Source organism: Chelon labrosus (genome assembly GCF_963514085.1).
Source record: "Chelon labrosus genome assembly, chromosome: 14".
NCBI classification, from domain to species: domain Eukaryota; kingdom Metazoa; phylum Chordata; class Actinopteri; order Mugiliformes; family Mugilidae; genus Chelon; species Chelon labrosus.
The window spans coordinates 29,340,023-29,360,321 of record NC_140347.1 but is presented as its reverse complement, the minus strand read 5'-3'; the positions used below and the strand labels follow the sequence as shown (position 1 = coordinate 29,360,321).

Below are 20,299 nucleotides of genomic sequence, written 5' to 3'. Positions count from 1 at the left end.
CACTTTGCTCCCTACAGATGAACCACGCTGTTTGCTCCAGTAGCTTTCAGCAGCTGAAGCCAGTGATACACTGTCTGTTGGTTGTATGTCTGCATCACATTCTTAAGCTTATTTAGCATGATCTTCTGCCACCTTTATCCACATTTCCACTTGCTGCATAAATCCACGAATGCGCATTAACTTAGGCTCAAACCATGAACTCTGGTCTTTTTCTAGCTCTTCGGCACATAGCAAGTTTGTAAAAGTATCATTTGTCTTGTAGAATTCAGCCAGCGAGTCTTGATAGTCCAAACATAACTTCTGTTTAACTGTGTTTACGTTAGCATCGTCCTCCATTAGCCAATCGATCTCATTAGCCTGGCTAGTTAGATGACCAAGGCTTAACTTTCCTGGAGTTAAACGATGCACCTTTTCTTCCGCAGCTTTCTCTGTCATTTACGACTCCCTCTTTCCACATGCTAGTTTCCCTTTGCAAAAAAGTAGTATACTTGAAGTTCATTTATAATCAAGTCATCAAGTATACTTGAGTATAAGTATAGTAAGTATACTACAGACCATGTACTTGTAGTGTACTAGAAAGTATACTAATTTAATACTTCTTCCGGCTAAATTGGATAATTTTAAGTATATAAAAGTATACTTTTATAAACTAAAATGTAGACTAGGAGTATATAAACTTAAAATGACCTTATAAAGTATACTTAAAGTATACTTTTATAAACTTATGTTTTTAGTCCGAAGAAGTATTAAATTAGTATACTTTCTAGTACACTACAAGTACATGGTCTGTAGTATACTGCCTATACGTATACTTATACTCAAGCATACTTAATAAAATGAACTTCAAGTATACTACTTTTTGCTAAGGGTCCTCATCCAAAATGCTAGCTTACGTGGACTTAACAAAGTTATCGCTGCTTACCGGGCTGCTGGCCCCGACGTCGGCTCATAAATCAATAATCCGATACAACTTTCCTCAACGAGCGCTTCGTGTCGTCCTCCGAAGCAGTCCGCAGTTCCAACCATCCTTGTCCGTTCCACTGATCCTTTTTCCACGGTGAGGAAGGAGGTTTTTCTGACTAATGTTGTGAGTTTTCCAATAAAACCATCCACCGGAGCTTCTGGCTGACGCGTGTTACAAAAAGTGTGTCCTCCACAAAAGTTTGTCTTCTCAAATTTATTGAACAAAAGTACAAAATATAAAAACTCATAAAAGAATCCACTGCTTAAATTTTCTGTCCAACAAGTCCTTGAATATGTTCGAATACATCCACAAAAGTTCTAACACGATTTGAACACGGTCAGAAAAACCGTGCGCTCCTCTCGGCTCTCACGCCCTCTACACTACTCACAATAAGTTAGGGATATTGTGAGAGATTCAGTGGATGTCATACATGTTAGTTTCACTTAAGAGATTTTTGGGATAGGGAGGCAATTGTATTGGGGTGATAGACACACCTCATTTTGTGTTTTCCACGTAATGGTCTCACTGTGTACAGTGTGCCTTACATATTGGGGCCAATACCAAAAAATACTAAAAGACAACCCTTTTCAATGTGGCATCAATTTCAACATTCTGTGGGTATAAAAAGCTGGTATTGTCAGTAAGTCATTCCAAGTTCATCATTCAAACAGTCTTTGAACACACGACGTCACTTAACGGACGAGCAGCGCCACCTGGCCATAGCGCGCCTTCGGGTCGGTGGCAGGCAGTCAGATGTTGCTCGTGAACTTGGTGTGTCTCAAAGTGTCATCAGCAGACTTGCATCAAGACACAGAACTACTGGCAGAGTTTGTGACAGACCCAGGAGTGGAGCCCCACGAGTGACAGACCGCAACGATGACCAGTACCTAAGGACCTACGCACTCAGACATCGTTATGCAACTGCCACACAGCTGCAGGCCCGTTTACGAGATGTGAGGGGTACAAGGGTATCCAGACAAACCATTCGCAACCAACTTGGCACCGCTTTGGCTTGAATGCCAGACGACTGTTGCAGGTGATTCCACTGACACCAAGACACCCCTGTGAACGTTTGCAGTGGGCATAAGATCATGTGACCTGGACAATGCAGCAGTGGTCTACCGTCCTGTTCACTGATGAGTGTCGGGTCACCTTGCACAGAAATGATGGTCGTCAGCGTTGCTGGAGAAGGCGAGGTGAGCGATACGCCGAGGTCAACATGGTCCCCAGGGTTCACTTTGGTGGAGGAGGTGCAACAGTCTGGGTAGGCATCACCAGTCAGCGCAAAACAGATTTGGTTATTGTAGATGGCTCAGTCACTGCACATTCTTACCTCAGAGACATCATAGAACCCATCATCATCCCCCAATTCTGCCAGCACACCCCCAACTTTCTGTTCATGGATGATAATGTTCCACCACATCGTGCCAGAATTGTTACAGCTCGACTTCAGGAAGTCGGAGTGCCTCATATGGTATGGCCAGCAATGTCCCCTGACCTGAACCCCATAGAGCACGTCTGGGACCAGCTGAAGCAGAGACTGGATGACCGTACCCCACCCCCACGTGACCTGGCAGAACTGCGTGTACTTGTGGAAGAGTGGAACGCATTGCCTCAGAACAACATCATGAGGCTAGTGAGGAGCATGAGACGTCGCTGTCAAGCTGTCATTGCGGCAAATGGTGGAAACACCCACTACTGACATTGTCAATTTTTGTTATTTGGGGCTATCCTTGTTATTGTCTAAATTTGTGGGTTAATAAATATTAAACTAATGAAAATGGTGTGGCTTATTTCATTAAAATTCAGACCAAATAGGAAAAGCACTCATGTAAATAACAATATCCCTAACTTATTGTGAGTAGTGTATATATATGGAGTTAGATATGATGTTGTACAACTACATTTGAAGACAAATGTTCAAAAAGGGATCTTGAATAATATTTTGTGTCTTGTCGCCATCTGCTGGCCTGCATTGTTGTGTTCCTTTCTTCGTTTCCTCTCGGGTGTGCTGACTGGAGATGCTGCTGAGCCTTAGGCTGGGCTGCAGACCTAACTGTTTCCTTCCTTAAAGTTGTATTTAAAGACTTGCCACTCTTCCACTCACGGCCATGCTCTAATTGTCTCCGTTGCCTCCTTTTGGGACTCTACTACTTAAGTTTATGTCTGAACTCTAAGTAATCTGTTCTGCAGTCATGGACTTCCTGTGTTTAGATTAATAGAACTCTGAACTCCAGCTTCAGAAATACTTATACAGTAAATTTCCTGAGCTTTTCAGTTGAACTCAACATAACAATTATTGATATCTTTTTAATTTTTCTGTTAACAAAATCAATCAACAACAAAGTTACCTAACTGTGTTACTGTGCTACTATATTGTTCAGAATCCCTTCAGAATCCCAACATACCAGTCAAAATTAAAGAATATGCTGTATGCAGTTCTCTCAGGTTCTGTTTAATTATTTTTTTAAGAATTGTAATTTAACAGGAATTTATGTTACATACTCCAAGCACATTTTAATGGTGATATTGAAATTCAGAATACACCATGCAGTAACAGACAGAAATGCCTTGAACAGTTTTGTGCCAATAAATTCTGTTGGTCTTATCATCATATCATATTTGACTCGCAGTAAAAAAGGTATGCAGTAGTCTAACTAAATATTTCTAGAACAGTAAAGTGAATTAGGCATCCTTAAGAAATGTATATGGAATTTACCATGCAAAACAAGTATTGTATGCTACAAATGTTTTTTTTTTTTTTTTTGCAACTCAGACAAAAAAAATAATCAATATTATATTAGTCTCTTGCTCTGCAACTGTTCAACTCATTTTGGACAGATATACAAACCTTGATAAACTGAAAATTGAGTACAAATGTGCAGATTACTGTATTTGATAATTTTCAGCTGTTCTTAATGAAATTAAGAACAGGTACACTCATGCAATAATAAGATGACCCAGATAACAGAAATGGTTTCATAGGTGGAGGCCACCGACATGTTTTCTCTCCTCATCTTTTCTGTCTGTTTGCATTTGGCTAGTGTCGGTGTCACTGCTGGTAGCACCACCTAGAGAGGTTTCACAGACTGTCCAGGGTTTGAATTCAGCCCCCTGTAGGCTGACCATTTTCATTTCCATCATACAATGTTGCATCCTTTCATTCCTAACACATTACCCAGTCCATATCAGAACAGATATCCAGCATGATTATTTCCCCATTAAGATCTGATGTGTTTCAAAGTGTTCGTTTTATTTTTTGTTACCACCAGCGCTTCTTTGAATGAGAAAATGAAATAGTGGAAGGCTACAACAACAAATCTGTGCCACATGTTTTGTGGATGTTTCTTTTTAGTAGTAAAACAACAGGAATTTAAGAAAATTACTCGGAAGAAAATCAGCGACGAGATTAATCGAGAGGATGTAAGACTTTTGAGAACAGACAATGGAGGAAGAACCCTCGGTCTGTGGCATATACTCGGTCTGGGTCTGATAGCCTATCTGGCATGGCAGCTGTTGCGTCACTACGCATATTAGGACATGTTGCCTACGTAATGACGCAGTAGTACGCACTACAGTGTAGAGTGAAGATGGCGGACGAGGAGGCCGAGAAGGAGCACAGTCGTGCTAACGACATAAGTGAAACGATTGGGAAACTCAGACAACGTCTACAAGGACTGCAAGAAGAATTGGCTAGAAAAGGTGTCAGTGACTCCTCGGCACAATCCTCTACCGTGTATTGCCAAGAGTTTTGTATGGTGAGTATACTGTCCTCAAATATGTAGCAAACAAGCTAGCCAGCTCAACTAGAAATGCAACGCCCTGGTACCTGCACTCCTCGGAAACGTATGCTTTCATCGTGGAGCTATAGGTCAATAGGTTAAGGTGTTATTATTAGTGTTTTGCTCAGGATTTGATGTAGGATACATGTGTATGTAGCTGCTATAAATCAGCGAAACAGAACGCACAAATCGTTTAACCGTTGCTTCTGGTGGTTCAACTAGCTAGTACACCTTTGACGTGAACTACAAAAGGCAATCAAACGTAATGTTACGACGATAAAAGCCTCGGCAGTCACGTCTAACTATTATAGATGGTTTACAACAAATGATTCCCAGCTACACATCAGTACATCACGGCCCGCTAGGCAACGTGCACGTGACCATAATTTCGCTGATCGTCTCTGGCAGTAACGTAACACAAAGACTAGTAAAACGAATTTGTCTTGCTCTATTTTATTATTATTATTAGTATTATTATTAGTATTATTATTAGTATTATTATTATCTTATGCTGTAAATAATTCCACAGACACTGCTGCACAACATTACAGTGTATTAATTGTAGCGAATTTGTTGACAATTCACTCTAGTGAAGTATTTTCGAGTAGTTCCCGAGATGAATTTCTGGTGTGGACGTGCTGAATGAAACGCACGCCTGCAGAAGAGGCACGCCTTTCTCCCTCAGTCCTATGTTCTAACAATACAACAAGAAAACCCGCCATTGTCCCCTGAACAGGGCCGTTGCTTTTCTGTTTTTGAAACGATGGGTATTGTTAGGTTATTTACTTGTATAATAATGTTTGAGGGACCAAGCAATTTCTCTTGTGGATCACCAAAGTCCGTCTAAATCTAAGTCTAGCATACACATATTCAACAGTTATCATGCTACTTATATCTTTAAAGTTTATTCAGGGGGTGGCTGTGGCTCAGTAGGTAGAGCGGGTTGTCCACGAACCAAAAGGTTAGCGGTTCGATCACCGGAATGTGCCATATGCCGAAGTGTCCTTGAGCAAGACGCTGAACCCTGTACCGTGGCTAAATCGCCAATAGGTATAAATTACCCTTTGTAGCCGCCTCATTTATTGCTTCTTAACTTTCATGAAGTAGTACTCATTTTTGATCAGATTATTATTATTTTCAAAAACATAAAATATCTAATAAATTTGGGACACTCAATTAGTTTTTAAAAAAAAAAAAAACTAAAATGTGAATTAGCAACTGTATCTTGTAGAGCATAGATTCTCAACCGGGGGTCAATGGACCCCTAGTGGTCCATGGTGTAATTGCAAGGGGTCCATGAAAATAAAATATCTTTTATAAAAGATCCTATGACATTTATAGAAATAGCATTATTTTATTCAAATTTGACTGAGACACAACTGAAAGCTCATGTTTGCCTCAAGGAGTGAATAAATGCCATAATGCAATTTAAAATGCAGTTTCTGCTGTTAATATCACATTGCACCGCCACCCCCCCAAATCGGTTGGGGGTTCCTCAGGGTCAATCAAAAATATGCAGGGGGTCCAGGACCCAAAAAAGGTTGAGAACCACTGTTTACCACTGAGGGCCTGAAACACTCTACAGGGATTCATGTAAAACAGAGACTTGGCCATACCTGGCCAAAAAGATTAAATCTAAATAGTTTTCAGTGCTGTATAGAAAAAAAATCTATTTTTCTGAGAAGCATGTGAATGGGCATTAATATTCTCCTTAGTGATGATCTGTTTGTCTGTCCTGCTCGTCGTCTTCAACGGGAGAGAGTGGCACAGAATGACAGATGAGTTGTCACACAGACACAGTTTAAGTTGAGCTACAGTTTTTTTACAGTGTCCATCCACAGGTAAAATCCTGAGGTTTTTCATAGCTCTGATATTTAGATGAAGTGAATAATATTCTTATTGATGCTTGCGCCGGTGCGAGCCATTTATACTTGTGCGCTCATCAGTCTGGCTCGCCCTGTACTGTAGTTGGCGCTGTGTCTTTTTTGCTAGTCGGGTTAATTTTTGTTTCTACTTCGTGCTTCACTTTCCACTTCCTGTTTCACTTTCAACAGTGGTGACTAAAACTTTTGCTGAACATGAGTCTAGGGGTGGGCGATATATATCGTCTGCGATAATATCGTGATTGTTGTGCTAACGATATGCAAATTCACATTATCGAGTATTTAAATTAGTCCGAAAAAAACAGTCCAAGACACGCATTAAAACTCCACACATTCAGAGGTGCGTGCAGCAGAAGCCCTTGGCTGCAGCAGGGCATCACGTGATTGCTGTAGTGGGCCTACACGTCATCATCTCTCTCGCAGGTATGGTTACCGCGGGGAATGTGAGTGAGGGGAGTGGAGCGGCAGGGCGCACCGCTGTCTCCCGACTGCTTTTTGTCAGCTGAGCTGTTTGCATCCCGAGGCCCGGCCGTTATCACAGGCCTCTCCCGAGAACAAGGTGTGGTCAGAATTTTACTGGTGGATTTTAGTGCCCCACTCCGCCCCTGGCTCGCTCCATGTTGTGTCAGCTAGCGCTAGCTTGGAAGCTAACGGGTGTTAGCTAGCGTGCAGCCGCTACTTTAAAGTGAACGAGGTTATCCACGGTCATGACGGAAATGAAACTTCAAAATAAATGATAGACGTTGATTTTACTCTCTTTAATTGCTATAAGGTCTAATAAAAGTCATGTTTACTCAGAGGTCAATGTTCTTACACTAGTTCAATTGGTATTTTGTCTGAATTGTTTTTACTTGAATACTTGCATGTTAAAGAGAATAAATAAGAACTGTTTTCATTCAACATTGTGCCCATTATTATTATCAGTGATTAAGTAACTCAGACTTTTAAAAACACATTTTATTGGATATCGTCTAATTATCGTTATCGTTAAAATCGCCAAAAATATCGAGATATTATTTTTTGTCCATATCGCCCACCCCTACATGAGTCATACTAATGTTTGTTTCTTCAAACCTCCTCAGTTAGCCTCTCCTCGATGTGTTCGATCATTTTTCCTAAACAGTCAACTTGAAAATTGTGGAGATGGAGAAGCAGCCGGAACTACTAAAGCAGAAAGGCGTAACAACCAAGCAGACCAATCACAGCTCAGACCTTATTTCTGGCATAAAACACAATCGTTTACTTACCCATATAACTTTTGTGTCATTTGTAGTCGTTTGGGAGATATTTAGATTCGTGTATATCCATATAGTGGGAGTGACTGGGGCACCGCAACGCAGCCTCTAAATAACGCATTATCTGCCACGAAACTCATTAATTTCACCAATATTTTGTTATGATACGCTAATGCTATTCCCCGTTGAGTCTGGAGGTACCTGTCATCATCATCCGGGGTCTGTAGATTGACCTACTAACTTCTGACCTGGATGATGTCATCTCTGAGCGCTGCGCACACCTGCGGCGGCCAGTTTATTTACCTGTAATTTGCTACTGCTAGTTTTTTGCAACATGGCTGAATATTTTTCCGATTCTGAGGTTGTGGAGGGCGGCTTTGTTTATGATGGAGGTCCTTACCCTTTTCAGCCAGAGTATACTGTATACAGTACTGTTTGTATATTTGTGTCTTATTTGTTGATTGTTGAATTTTTCCTTGTTATTGTGTTTCTGCCTTTCTATTTTTCAAATTCCGTGGTGTATATTACACTTTCTGCTACTGTAACGGGTGAATTTCCCCGTTGTGGGATAAATAAAGTATAATCTAATCTATACGTATGAGGAGCTCATTGAAAGGAGGATGCAGAGGCAGAGAGCAGAACAGCTGGCCAAAGAACAACAAACCGCTGCAAGTCCGCGAATAGATAACAGGTAACTCCGGACTCAACAGGGAATAGCACTAGCGTGTCATAACAGAATATTGGTGAAATTAACGAGTTTCGTGGCAGATAATGTGTTATTTAGTGGCTGTGTTTCGGTGCCCCAGTCACTCCCACTATATGGATATATGCGGATCTAAATATCTAAATATAATGACTACAAATGACACAAAAGTTATACGGGTCAGTAAACGATCGTATTTTATGCCAGAAATAAGGTCCAGGTTGTAAAAAATGGTAGTTCCCCTTTAAGTAGCTAACCAGAAGTTGAAATAACCAACTAGTGTAAATTGAGGGTTGAGATGGTAAGGAGGCTGAATATACATATGGACATTCATGAATATATGCTATTTATCATAAAAAATTAATTATTCATTAAAAATAATTTATTGTTTTAAACAATTTCTGGAAATCCCCGCGATTTATACTTGTGCACTCATCAGTCTGGCTCGCCCTGTAGAAACGCCAGCCAAGTGCTGGTTGGCGCTTTGTCTTTTTTGCCTGTCGCGTTTGCTGCTACTTCCTGCTTCGCTTTCAACAACGGTGACTAAAACTTTAGGCAAAATTTAATACTTACTTTAATACTTAATACTTTACTGAGAACGGCCTGGATTGGCAGAACTTTTATGTGCAGTGATGGTACAGCGTCAATGACTGCCTGGTGACATCACTGTGTCATCAGTTGCTCACCTGATCTGTACTGAATTTAACCTGACGGAGAAAACGGCACGGAAAAGTCACGTAGCATTAGAAGCTTCCTATTTATATCGACTGAAGAAGAGGTATAAAAATGAGCGGGAATGATTTCAGTATTCCTATAGATCAGTGCTTCTCAAATGCATGGTGCGATGCCGGGGGTGCGCCCCGGGGAACATGCCTTTTTTTGCCGTACTAGAATAAAGTGTAATTGCACATCTACTACAGTAGGTGGCAGTGGCGCTCGCATTGTCAGAGTGTGCGCAGGGAGTATTGGCTCTTTGGAGTATTGGCCCTTTGGTGTATGTTTTGTTTTTTGTTTTTTTGCAGCGAGCATGCGCACACACAGCACAGAGCGGGAAATATGAAGTGCAGTGAACAAACCCTCAAGAATCACCATGGAAAAATATTTTACAGGGATGAAAAGAAAGGCAGAGAGAGACAGAGATAATGAGACAACCGAAAGTCTCCCGAAAGCTAAGACGAGGAAATATGACGAAGCGTATGTAGCGCTTGGCTAGCGCTATTCTTTAATGTTAACACCTTAACACCTGAATAGATTTTTCAATTATATAAAGAAATTAATTATTTGTGTTTTTGCTTACCACTCCGACTGGTCCTATGAGAAACTAGTGCTTGCAAAAGGTTCCTAGGAATTTTTTGAATGTGAATGTGCAGTCTGAGCGGAAACAGTGCGTCGCGAATTCGCGACACTAGGCATGAAGGGGTTAATAATAGGGATGTCCGATAATATCGGTCGTCCGATATTATCGGCCCGATATTAGCATAATTATGTAATATTGGTAAGAATCGGTATCGGTTTTTTCTCCGATAATGAAAGCCCGTTAATGAAAAGCTTGGATTTCGGCAAATATGCTGGAATCGCTTGTGGGGTCCTCAGACGTTTACCGGCGCGCAATTGATTACATCATCAAACCGCACCTGTAGGCAAAATAACAACAACAGTGTGTGGCTTGTGGTGGCTAACAGGCTTACTCGCTCATTGCTACAGAAAATGTCCTTGGTCTGGAATTTTTTTAAAGTTTCACCTGCGGATAACAAAACTGCAATTTGTAATGATTGCAAGGCGCTTATCAAGCGAGGAGGGGCCAAGGCTTCGTCCTTCAACACTTCAAATTTAATTGCTCACATCAGGAAGAACCATCCCGAGGTACACGAAGCGTTTGTGCGGCAAAGTAATGCAAAACAACTAGGAAAGGACGCACTGAAAAAAACAACGCAACTTTCCTTTGTTTGCACATTACCTCATTCCTGAAGTGTTGTTTGTACCTCATAGAAATGAGCAGTTTTCAATATATTAGGCTGTCCTACACTACATGTTATTTTTGTTAACATTAAATGCTGCACAAAGTTGTACAGGGCAGGTACAATGTTGTTTACAATTTGTGAAGAAGTCAGATTTGTCCTAGTTGTAATGGGCATTGTCAGGATGATCTCAGGAAGAGCTGTTGTTTGAGACAAAATGTTGAAAATAAATATGGCACGTTTCCATACCTTAAGTTGAAGGAGTGTTCTTATTTTGTACAGACAATGTTAATTTCACCTATGAAAGTAGGTGATGTGTTAATTCCACGACAGGAGATATGTGATGTGACCTAAAAATAGTTTTGGGGGAAAAACGGCTCCATACTGTATATCGGTATCGGTTGATATCGGAATCGGAAATTGTGTGTTTGGACAATATCGGCATATCGGATATCGGCAAAAAGTTAATATCGGACATCCCTAGTTAATAAGGATACAATGTTATGCAGAGGTGTACTTATATCAATTTTATAGACAAATGATACTATTTATAGACGCGGCGGAAAGCCGGGGGGGCGCGAAATGTTTTCTTCTTCCTGCGGCGGGGGGGGCGTAAAAGAAAATAATTGAGAAGCACTGCTATAGATGAACAGGTGAACTGCACAGGCTGCTACTATTTGTCATTAAATCCAAAATCTTCATTTATTGCGGTAATGAAGGACTGATAAAAACGCATGACCTTATTTTACTGGCAGACATTTCATATACAGTCCCTGACAAAAGTCTTGTCACTTATCCATTTTGTAGAAACAACAGTTTATAACCTGACTTTTAATTAATCCATTGGTTTTAGAAATGGCTCATATGAAAGCTAAAACCCTCCCAAATTATGTTTGATATACTAAAATAAATTTGCTTCACTGAAGAAAGATTGATCATTTAATGAACACAGAAAGGTCAGATTTTGGCAAGACAAAAGTCTTGTCGCCTACAGAAAGTAATGTGAAAATTGAACAAATCATTTACTTCAAATACAAAAATATGATGCATAACATCAGTGAATTAAGTACTGGTGCTGTGAGATCCATATTTAATATCTTGTATGACTTCCATGAGCTTGAAGGACTGCATCCATGCGGTTCGACAATGATTCATACAATTTATTGATGAAGTCATCAGGAATAGCAAAGAAAGCAGTCTTACATGCCTCCCAGAGTTCATCAAGATGCTTTGGTTTCGTCTTCCATGCTTCCTCTTTCATTCTTCCCCAGACATGCTCAATGATGTTCATGTCTGGTGACTGGGCTGGCCAGTCCTGGAGCACCTTGATCTTCTTCGCCTTGAGGAACTTTGATGTAGAGATGGAAGTATGCGATGGAGCACCATCCTGCTGCAAAATTTGACCCCTTTTATGGTTGGGAATGTAAGAGGTAGCTAATACTTCTTGATATTTTACGCTATTGATATTGCCTTCCACCCTGCAAATCTCTCGCACACCCCCATACTGGATGTAACCCCAGACCATGATTTTTCCGCCACCAAATTTAACTGTTTTCTGGGTGAATCTCGGATCCATGCGAGCTCCAGTAGGTCTCCTGCAATATTTGTGGCGGCTGTGATGTAATTCAACCGAAGATTCATCTGAGAAATCCACCTTCGGAAAAATCATTACATCCAGTATGGGGGTGTGCGAGAGATCTGCAGGGTGGAAGGCAATATCAATAGCGTAAAATATCAAGAAGTATTAGCTACCTCTTACATTCCCAACCATAAAAGGGGTCAAATTTTGCAGCAGGATGGTGCTCCATCGCATACTTCCATCTCTACATCAAAGTTCCTCAAGGCGAAGAAGATCAAGGTGCTCCAGGACTGGCCAGCCCAGTCACCAGACATGAACATCATTGAGCAGGTCTGGGGAAGAATGAAAGAGGAAGCATGGAAGACGAAACCAAAGCATCTTGATGAACTCTGGGAGGCATGTAAGACTGCTTTCTTTGCTATTCCTGATGACTTCATCAATAAATTGTATGAATCATTGTCGAACCGCATGGATGCAGTCCTTCAAGCTCATGGAAGTCATACAAGATATTAAATATGGATCTCACAGCACCAGTACTTAATTCACTGATGTTATGCATCATATTTTTGTATTTGAAGTAAATGATTTGTTCAATTTTCACATTACTTTCTGTAGGCGACAAGACTTTTGTCTTGCCAAAATCTGACCTTTCTGTGTTCATTAAATGATCAATCTTTCTTCAGTGAAGCAAATTTATTTTAGTATATCAAACATAATTTGGGAGGGTTTTAGCTTTCATATGAGCCATTTCTAAAACCAATGGATTAATTAAAAGTCAGGTTATAAACTGTTGTTTCTACAAAATGGATAAGTGACAAGACTTTTGTCAGGGACTGTACTGTATAAAAAAAGTTTTTAATAGTAGCATCATAATTGACCTTTGGCTAAGCCCCGCCCTAGAATGTCGATTGACCAATCACAGCCAAGAGAGCTCCCACAGGGGTCCGACACTTTTTCCACAGCGCTCCATTGACTTTAACGCAGGCGTCTCATATTTTCGGTCTCGGCAGGCTATACTGTCGGTATATATCCAGCATCCAGGGTATGGATAAGCCCAATGATGTGCGCGTAAAACCCTGTGGAGCTAACCAAAACATCACCGTTACAGCTTAAGTTGCATAGTTGTTGATACGCTAGCACACGCTGAAGAAATACAACGTTATACGTGCGTAACGTTAGTCCGTTTGCTTCGTAATAACGATTATAGACTTGAATAGAGACGTACCCAGCTTTGCATGAACAGTGTTGCTCCTTGATATTGATACCAGAGCCTTATAGATAACCAGAAAACCACAGCCCAGAAGAGAATGTCGGACGTAGCAACAGTAACTAAGGGGGGCGGGGCTTAGCCAAAGGTCAATTAGTGGCATCTATTAAGACGTATAATTACCCCCCTTTACTTCGTTTTGTGCCGTTGTTGTGGTGGTTGTGTCGCCTGTTACAGCTGTAACAGACTTGCCATTTGATTTGCGCTGTGTGTGTGGGGATGTTGTTCACTGTTCCCTCAGTTTGGAAACCAGTGGATTAATGACTCTAGATATGTCATGTGTTTCTTTTAATGACAATGTAATGGTAGGGAGAAACACTGCCTTGACAGTTCCTCAAAAGTAAGGTCAAAGCATTTGAAGAGCCCTGTGGTTGCTGGCTGCGGCATAGTGTTGCTCCATGTTAGTGTCATTTTAGGTAGTTAATATAATGCAAATGTATGATGAAGTGTCAATTTTTCAGGGAAGTTTTGTTTTAGTTAGTTATTTGACACTGTAAAAACAGGATGTGACATAATAATCTTTGAAAGTTACCATTGACAACTGCTCCATGAAGCAGTTCTATAGGACCTAGATGTTTTTTCTGTTGTCTGTGCTGCAGTGACTTCAGTGAAAGTAACTGTTGATCCACATTGACTGACTAATACAACATGATGTGTAGAAAACATGTGTACATGTGTAAACACTGATCCCCAGTGTTTTCACATTTATGTTATGATAACAAATTGTTGTATATGGACTTGTTCGTCCTTTAACCCAGTATGACATCGGGGAACGATGCAGTTGTGACCTCACTTGTGTCTTCTGATGATCCTGTTGCTCCTCTGTCTATATCGTTCACTGTTCTTTGCTATTTGTTTTTCTCTATCTTGGTCTTTCATAATCTATATCTTTCCATAAATGTATCTTTCAGTATCTGACTAAAACTATGTTACTATCTGTCTTTCACTATCCTTCTATCGCTATCTCTGTCTATCTCACTAACTTTATCACTGTCTACTGCTGTTGGACTTTGCCAAGCCAACCAACCCTGTGACGTCACAGGGTATAGTGGGGCAAGATTGCGGCAAAAAATATAACGGCAGTTTTCTTTTTATGTGCTGACATCATCGGCAGTGTGTTATATATTGTTGATATAAGTGGAACTCCATTTAGAAAATCCAGTTTATTTGATTGACTGCTTCATATCTACTTAAAGGTGACAGAGAATGAAAAAACGTTTTTACCTTGTCTTAGTTGAATAACGGTAGTCTGCCCGCATTCACGAACATACGAAAAGTGCTAGACATTCTGAACATCTCCGTTTCATAGAAATTCCTCCTTTAGAAATGTCAGCCAGAAAATGGCCCAATCTGAACAACGGATACATATTACGTAACATGTATCTCACTGCCCCCCCACTCTCATTCAATTCCCTCCCCTTCAAAATAATTTGCATACATCCGCCCTCTCGCCTCCAACGGGAAGTACATTGCAGCAGTGCTTGCGGAGTTCAAGGCGAAATGGCGAGTCGCGTTCCGAGGTGTGCTCTTCCAGGCTGTGCAAGCGGTGTGCAAACTTTCCATTACATTCCCAACGAAAGAAATGCACGAGATGCGTGGCTGCTGTTCATTTATAATCGGATTCCAACTACATTCAACCACAGACTGCTACTTCGTTTGTGAACGGCAGTCTATGGCGAAAGATAAATTATTTTCTGGTCCCGATCGACTTGTGCCTTGGATTATACATATGTTGTTTTTCAGAATAAAAAATGATTTTACATGTCAAGAATGTCACAGTTTGTCGCAAGATAGTTAAGTAAAACGCTATGGAAAATACGTAATTAAACGAACTACAAGTCCCGCATGCTGGCGCGTACAGAACCGACCAAAACTCCCTTCGGTAAGTAGAGGGGCGGGACTTCGGCTCTCTTGAGTGGCAGCAAATGCAGCCAATCAGCGTCAAGTGCTTGCATTTCATAATGAGGTTGCCAGTTAAGCCCGAAGGGGCGCCAAATAGGTGCAAAACCACGCGTTTAAAATCCCCCACCCTAATATAGCTTTCTGAGAGAGGTTTTTAGGAAGCTTCTAAGGCATTACAGACTCAACCAAAATTTTGTTGTCTGCATGTCACATCACAGATCAAGGATAAATACCCCGTTCAATCATTCTATGTCACCTTTAAAGGTGTATAACTGTATTAGCTTAATATCTAATCCAAGCTTTTGATTTTCATCAGAGAGAAATGGAAACTTTTATTCATATAATTGATAAAATGTCAATGACTGTGGTTTCCTCTGAAGACGCTGTTGGAGTATGCAGGCCGTTGGAAGATAGAAGAAGACCCTTGGCCACTGGTTGAAGTATATATAGTCGCCCTGCTGAGTTATGCCCAGGCCTCTCCATACCTCTCCCCGCAGTGTGAAAATGTTTCACTTGTGGCTGAGAGGCTCTCATTGTAAGTACAATGTAAGATGTTTCTAATTGCAGAAGAGCTGCATTGTTTCTCACTATAATAAATAATTGATTACTAAGTTAGATTGTTGAATATTCCTGTTGTGTCTTCAGAAGTGCAGCATCATGTTTTTGTTAATTCAACGCTCATTTTTCAGGAGTTTTCTGGAGCTTTTGCTCTCACTGAAGGTAGATGTTCCAGATCGCTTATGGAAACAATTCAAGTCTTCAGTGCAGGTAAACATGAGAATTCACAAGATAAAGTGTGGATGCGGAAAACTAAAAGTTTTGTCCCAGCTGTATGTTTGTTTTATGTACACCGATCAGGATTAACATTATGACCACCTTCCTAATATTGTATTGGTCCCCCCTTTTGCTGCCAAAACAGCTCAGAGTCGTCGAGGCATGGACTCCACTAGACCCCTAAAGGTGTGCTGTGGTATCTGGCACCAAGTTAGCAGCATATCCTTTAAGTCTTGTAAGTTGCAAGGTGGGGCCTGCATAGATTGGACTTGTTCGTCCAGCACATCCCATAGATACTCAATTGGATTGAGATCTGGGGTATTTGGAGGCCTAGTCAACACTTCAAACTTGTTGTGCTTCTCAAACCATTCCTGGATGATTTTTGCTTTGTGGCAGGGCACGTTATCCTGCTGAAAGAGGCCAAAGGCATCAGGGTATACCATTTAAGTAAAAGGGTATATGTATGACAGACTATATGGGATCTTAGGTGGCAGCAATCGCTTCGGGGTGGTTTGCAACAATGCCAGGGTAGGTGTCAAAAGAATAAGAATGGAGTCCAGTCTTAGCCAGGCTATGATACAATGATCAACCACAACATTAAAACCCTTGACAGGAGAAGTAAATAACATTGACCATCTTGTGACAATGCAATGTTCTACTGAGAAACGTTTGGACATTGCAATCGTGTGGATGTTACTTAGACATGTGCCACCCACAAAAACGAGACCAGACACCGTCACCCTATAGCAATGACACATTTCCTGATGGCAGCAGCCATCCCCAGCAGGATGCAGTCTCTCATAGACACACACAAAAACAGCACAAGGTGCTGATCTGGCCTCCAAATTCACTAGATCCCAAACTGATCAAGTTTCTGTGAGATGCACTGAAACAGGCCTGATCCAAAGTGGCCCCTCTTCTCAACGCATAAGACCCAAAGGCCCCCATTAACAACTTTGTTGACCTGGCGTAAGCTTGTAATCCTGGTTGAAATATGTCAGCTTTCAAAATGTTCATTTTATGTTTGAGCATTTTAAATGTTGAATGAAAAGCTACTTAACCTGTCTGACTCGGTGGTCTTGAAATTTTTTGTTGAGTACAGGTTGCTCGCAGCAAATTTCGGGAGAATGGAATCGCTCAGCTGTCCCCGTTGTCTGCTATGTGCCAGTACAATGGTATTTGGACTAACAGGATCCTGCAAGGGCTTCTGTCCAGTGAGAACCCACAAACAGAACAAGGTGAATTCTAGGGTTGTTTTTTTCCAGAGTTTTGGTTTCAGACTTTCAGACTACACGGTTTTATTTTCAGAAAAGTAGGGATCCACGTTTACCACTATGGAGTCTGGTGTTGGGCTTGTGATACAAACTTTTTCGATGCAACAGATACCTTACATTGACCTGATGTTGGTTGCCAGATTAGCAGAGGAGAACTGTCAGCAGTTTGGACTATGAGAAAAGTAAATCAGACTGTAAATTGTGAAAGTGTTAAGAGGAGGAGGCTAAATCTCTTCTTTCACACTTCCAGTTTACTTGTAGTTTAACCCATTCAGACCGGATCACGCATCTGTGCGTGTTTACCATTAAGGCCGGCAAACGCGTCTGTGTCATTTTGAGCGTTGTCGTCTTTTTCGAGGCACATGGCCAATTATGCACTGTGATTGGCTGAAATATTCTCAGAGTGACAGAGATGCTTAGGGATTTTTTTTAAACTCATGTGACTAATAAAACGCTTTGTGATTGGTCGAAATAAGCCTACACGTGGAGTATGTTTTGGTCGAAAATTTTAAACACCGTGCTAGCGATCCGTCATGGCTGACTCAAGTGAAGGAAGTGATATTGACGAAGTAATTGAAAAAATAGATCTTTACTGAATTTCAAAATTTTAAAAATGTTTGGTGTTTATTGATTTTTAAAAAAAAATGCATTTGAAGATTATGCCCTAGCAAGTCAGTCAAGTTGAAAGCCAAAGAAGTAAGCTGTCAAATGCTTTTTATCTCATGTTTTTATCTGCTACAGAGCATGAGAAATTAAGGTTTTAGTAATCGTTGACATATTTTGAAAAACCTCAGATTTTGAGAGGGGGTTTACAGAAGAGTCTTTAGGCCTAAATGGGTTAAGGAATTTGCTAATGCTGGCTGCAAGAGCCCTCAATAATCATCTAAAAACACACTAGCACATTACATGCTGGCTGAGAAATTGTGGTGGTAAAAACACAAAAAAAAAAAGAAAAAGAAATTTAATCAGTCAGACCGTCATTAGGCCGGTGTCCTTAAGTTTAGTGTATAGTCATGCATCACTTCTATATGGAAGTTACAGCTTTGCTCCTCATCCTACGCCACTATCGTTTTTCATGAAAATGACAGTGGCGTAGGGTAAGGAGCAACGGTGTAACTGTCAGGTTCTTCTTTATTTACAGTTCAAAAACCTATATAGTTCACTGCCGTTTTTAGAAATAAAAACATTAAACTGTTCACAAAATGTTAACAAAATATCACTGTATTTTGCCACTGGTGTCAGTTGAGGAGTTTCTAGTGCAGGAGGGGCTGGTTCTGCTGGAGATGAGAGTGAAGCAGCTCATGAAGGAAAAGCAGATGGGGAAGGCTGCACTGTTGGCAAAGACGTGTTCTGAATCTCCTGCCTTGCAAGGACAGGGACCTTTCAAGCAGATGTACCTTGTTTGCCTTTGTAACTCCGCAGAACAGAATCAGCTTATGGATGAGGTAAGTATAGTTGCATAGCTGAGTATATTGACTTGAATTTATATATTATTAACATACACAAGAAAAAAATGTGCATAGTTTTCTTATGCATAGAAGATGTAATCACACCTATTACTACTTTGCATTGCATCGGTTGAATCACAAACGGACAATACTCACTATTTATTATTCTCTTTAAAATTCTGACAAGCAACTGTGGCAAAGGAAAAGTACCACTAACAATTGAACCTTGTTGATACAATATATATATCACTCATTTGTTTTATATGCGGCAGCATTTACTCACCACTGGCACTGCTGTACCTTTCATTATTAAACCAAAGGACTGCATTCACTCGTTCGCGTCTCTCATGGGCTGGACAAGCACAGCAAATTCTCCAAACCGTTTGCTCCGATGTGTTCTCTGTTTTCCGTGTTGCACTGATTTCAGTAAAAGTAACGGTTGTTCAGCATTTATTAACTTCAACATGTTCTACTGGCCTTTGTGTGAAGTACACAGAGAAACTCAACACGGCTGACTTGTCGCAGACTTGCTGTTTAGCAGCGTACTTACAGACCGGTGTAACCGCCGAGGAGTTTATTGTTATTTACAACCAAATAGAAAAAGGAGTTGTAGATGGTATGTATATTAGCATCGCAGTTAGCATGAATTTTGTCTCTTGATGTTTGAGTAAGGACTTTTTTAGGAAATATTGCAACGCGTCAACGTATTCTATGCAAATCTATGTATTTACATAGTCTATGTCATCAGTGACGTCGATGAGTCGTGCAGCCCTGGAAGAAATGTCACAACACTAATCAGAAAAATGATAATCATAGTAATACATGCGGTGATAATGGTAATATCTAGAATAATATGTAAGACCTATAATAATATTACAATGATGGGTCTCATTAAAATATTTCTTAGTAGTATGACTTATGTGGTAAATAACTAGATACACATGCACACAGCCGCTTACACACAAACAAATGGTTAAGTAAGATGAGTCTATGAAATGAGTGAAATAAGAGCCATCAGGAGTTCCTGAGTGGCAAAACGGGGTTAGTTTGACCAGGACAGCAGTGTCCCCAATTATTGTTTTTATTTGATCCAAATAGGGGAGGGCTGACGCATCGCAAAATCCTTTCCAGAAATGGCCCCTGGAGCAGTGCTTCTCAATTATTTTCTGTCATGCTCCCCCAGGGGACAGACATTTTTTTACGCCCCACCCGAACTGAAACTCTACTGAAAACCTGATAAAATTTATTTATTTTTCTGTACCTACCACTGTATGAGTTGCTGGCACCCGCATTCTGCATACAATTACCTGATATTGAAAGAGATTAATAAAATGAGCTGGGATAACATCTGCAACAGTTTAAAACAATTTCCAAGGTCAGTTTATTAACTCAATTTGTAACATTTAAACAAGACTGCTCAGTCAGTCTTCCCCGACACCTCAACTATTTGAGAAGTACTGCCCTAGATAGATAGTTTAGATAGTTTCTTTATTATTCCCAAACTGGCCCCCATTTCCAACGTTTAAAACG

General features: G+C 40.6%; 1 protein-coding gene across 3 annotated transcripts in view; it reads left to right on the top strand.

The window, feature by feature from the left end:
- Window positions 1-4,420: 4,420 nt before the first annotated feature.
- The window catches only part of znf292b (zinc finger protein 292b), a 33,578-nt gene continuing 17,699 nt past the window's right edge, over window positions 4,421-20,299 (top strand). Inside the window, exons 1-5 of one of the 3 annotated variants that reach the window (XM_084559853.1) lie at window positions 4,421-4,722; window positions 15,654-15,808; window positions 15,963-16,041; window positions 17,150-17,285; window positions 18,564-18,766. In XM_084559853.1, the coding sequence (XP_084415979.1) occupies window positions 4,555-4,722; window positions 15,654-15,808; window positions 15,963-16,041; window positions 17,150-17,285; window positions 18,564-18,766 (741 nt within the window). In that variant the 5' untranslated portion in view covers window positions 4,421-4,554. The remainder of the gene's footprint in view (window positions 4,723-15,653; window positions 15,809-15,962; window positions 16,042-17,149; window positions 17,286-18,563; window positions 18,767-20,299) is intronic. The other 2 variants (XM_084559854.1, XM_084559852.1) reach the window with 2 other exon arrangements.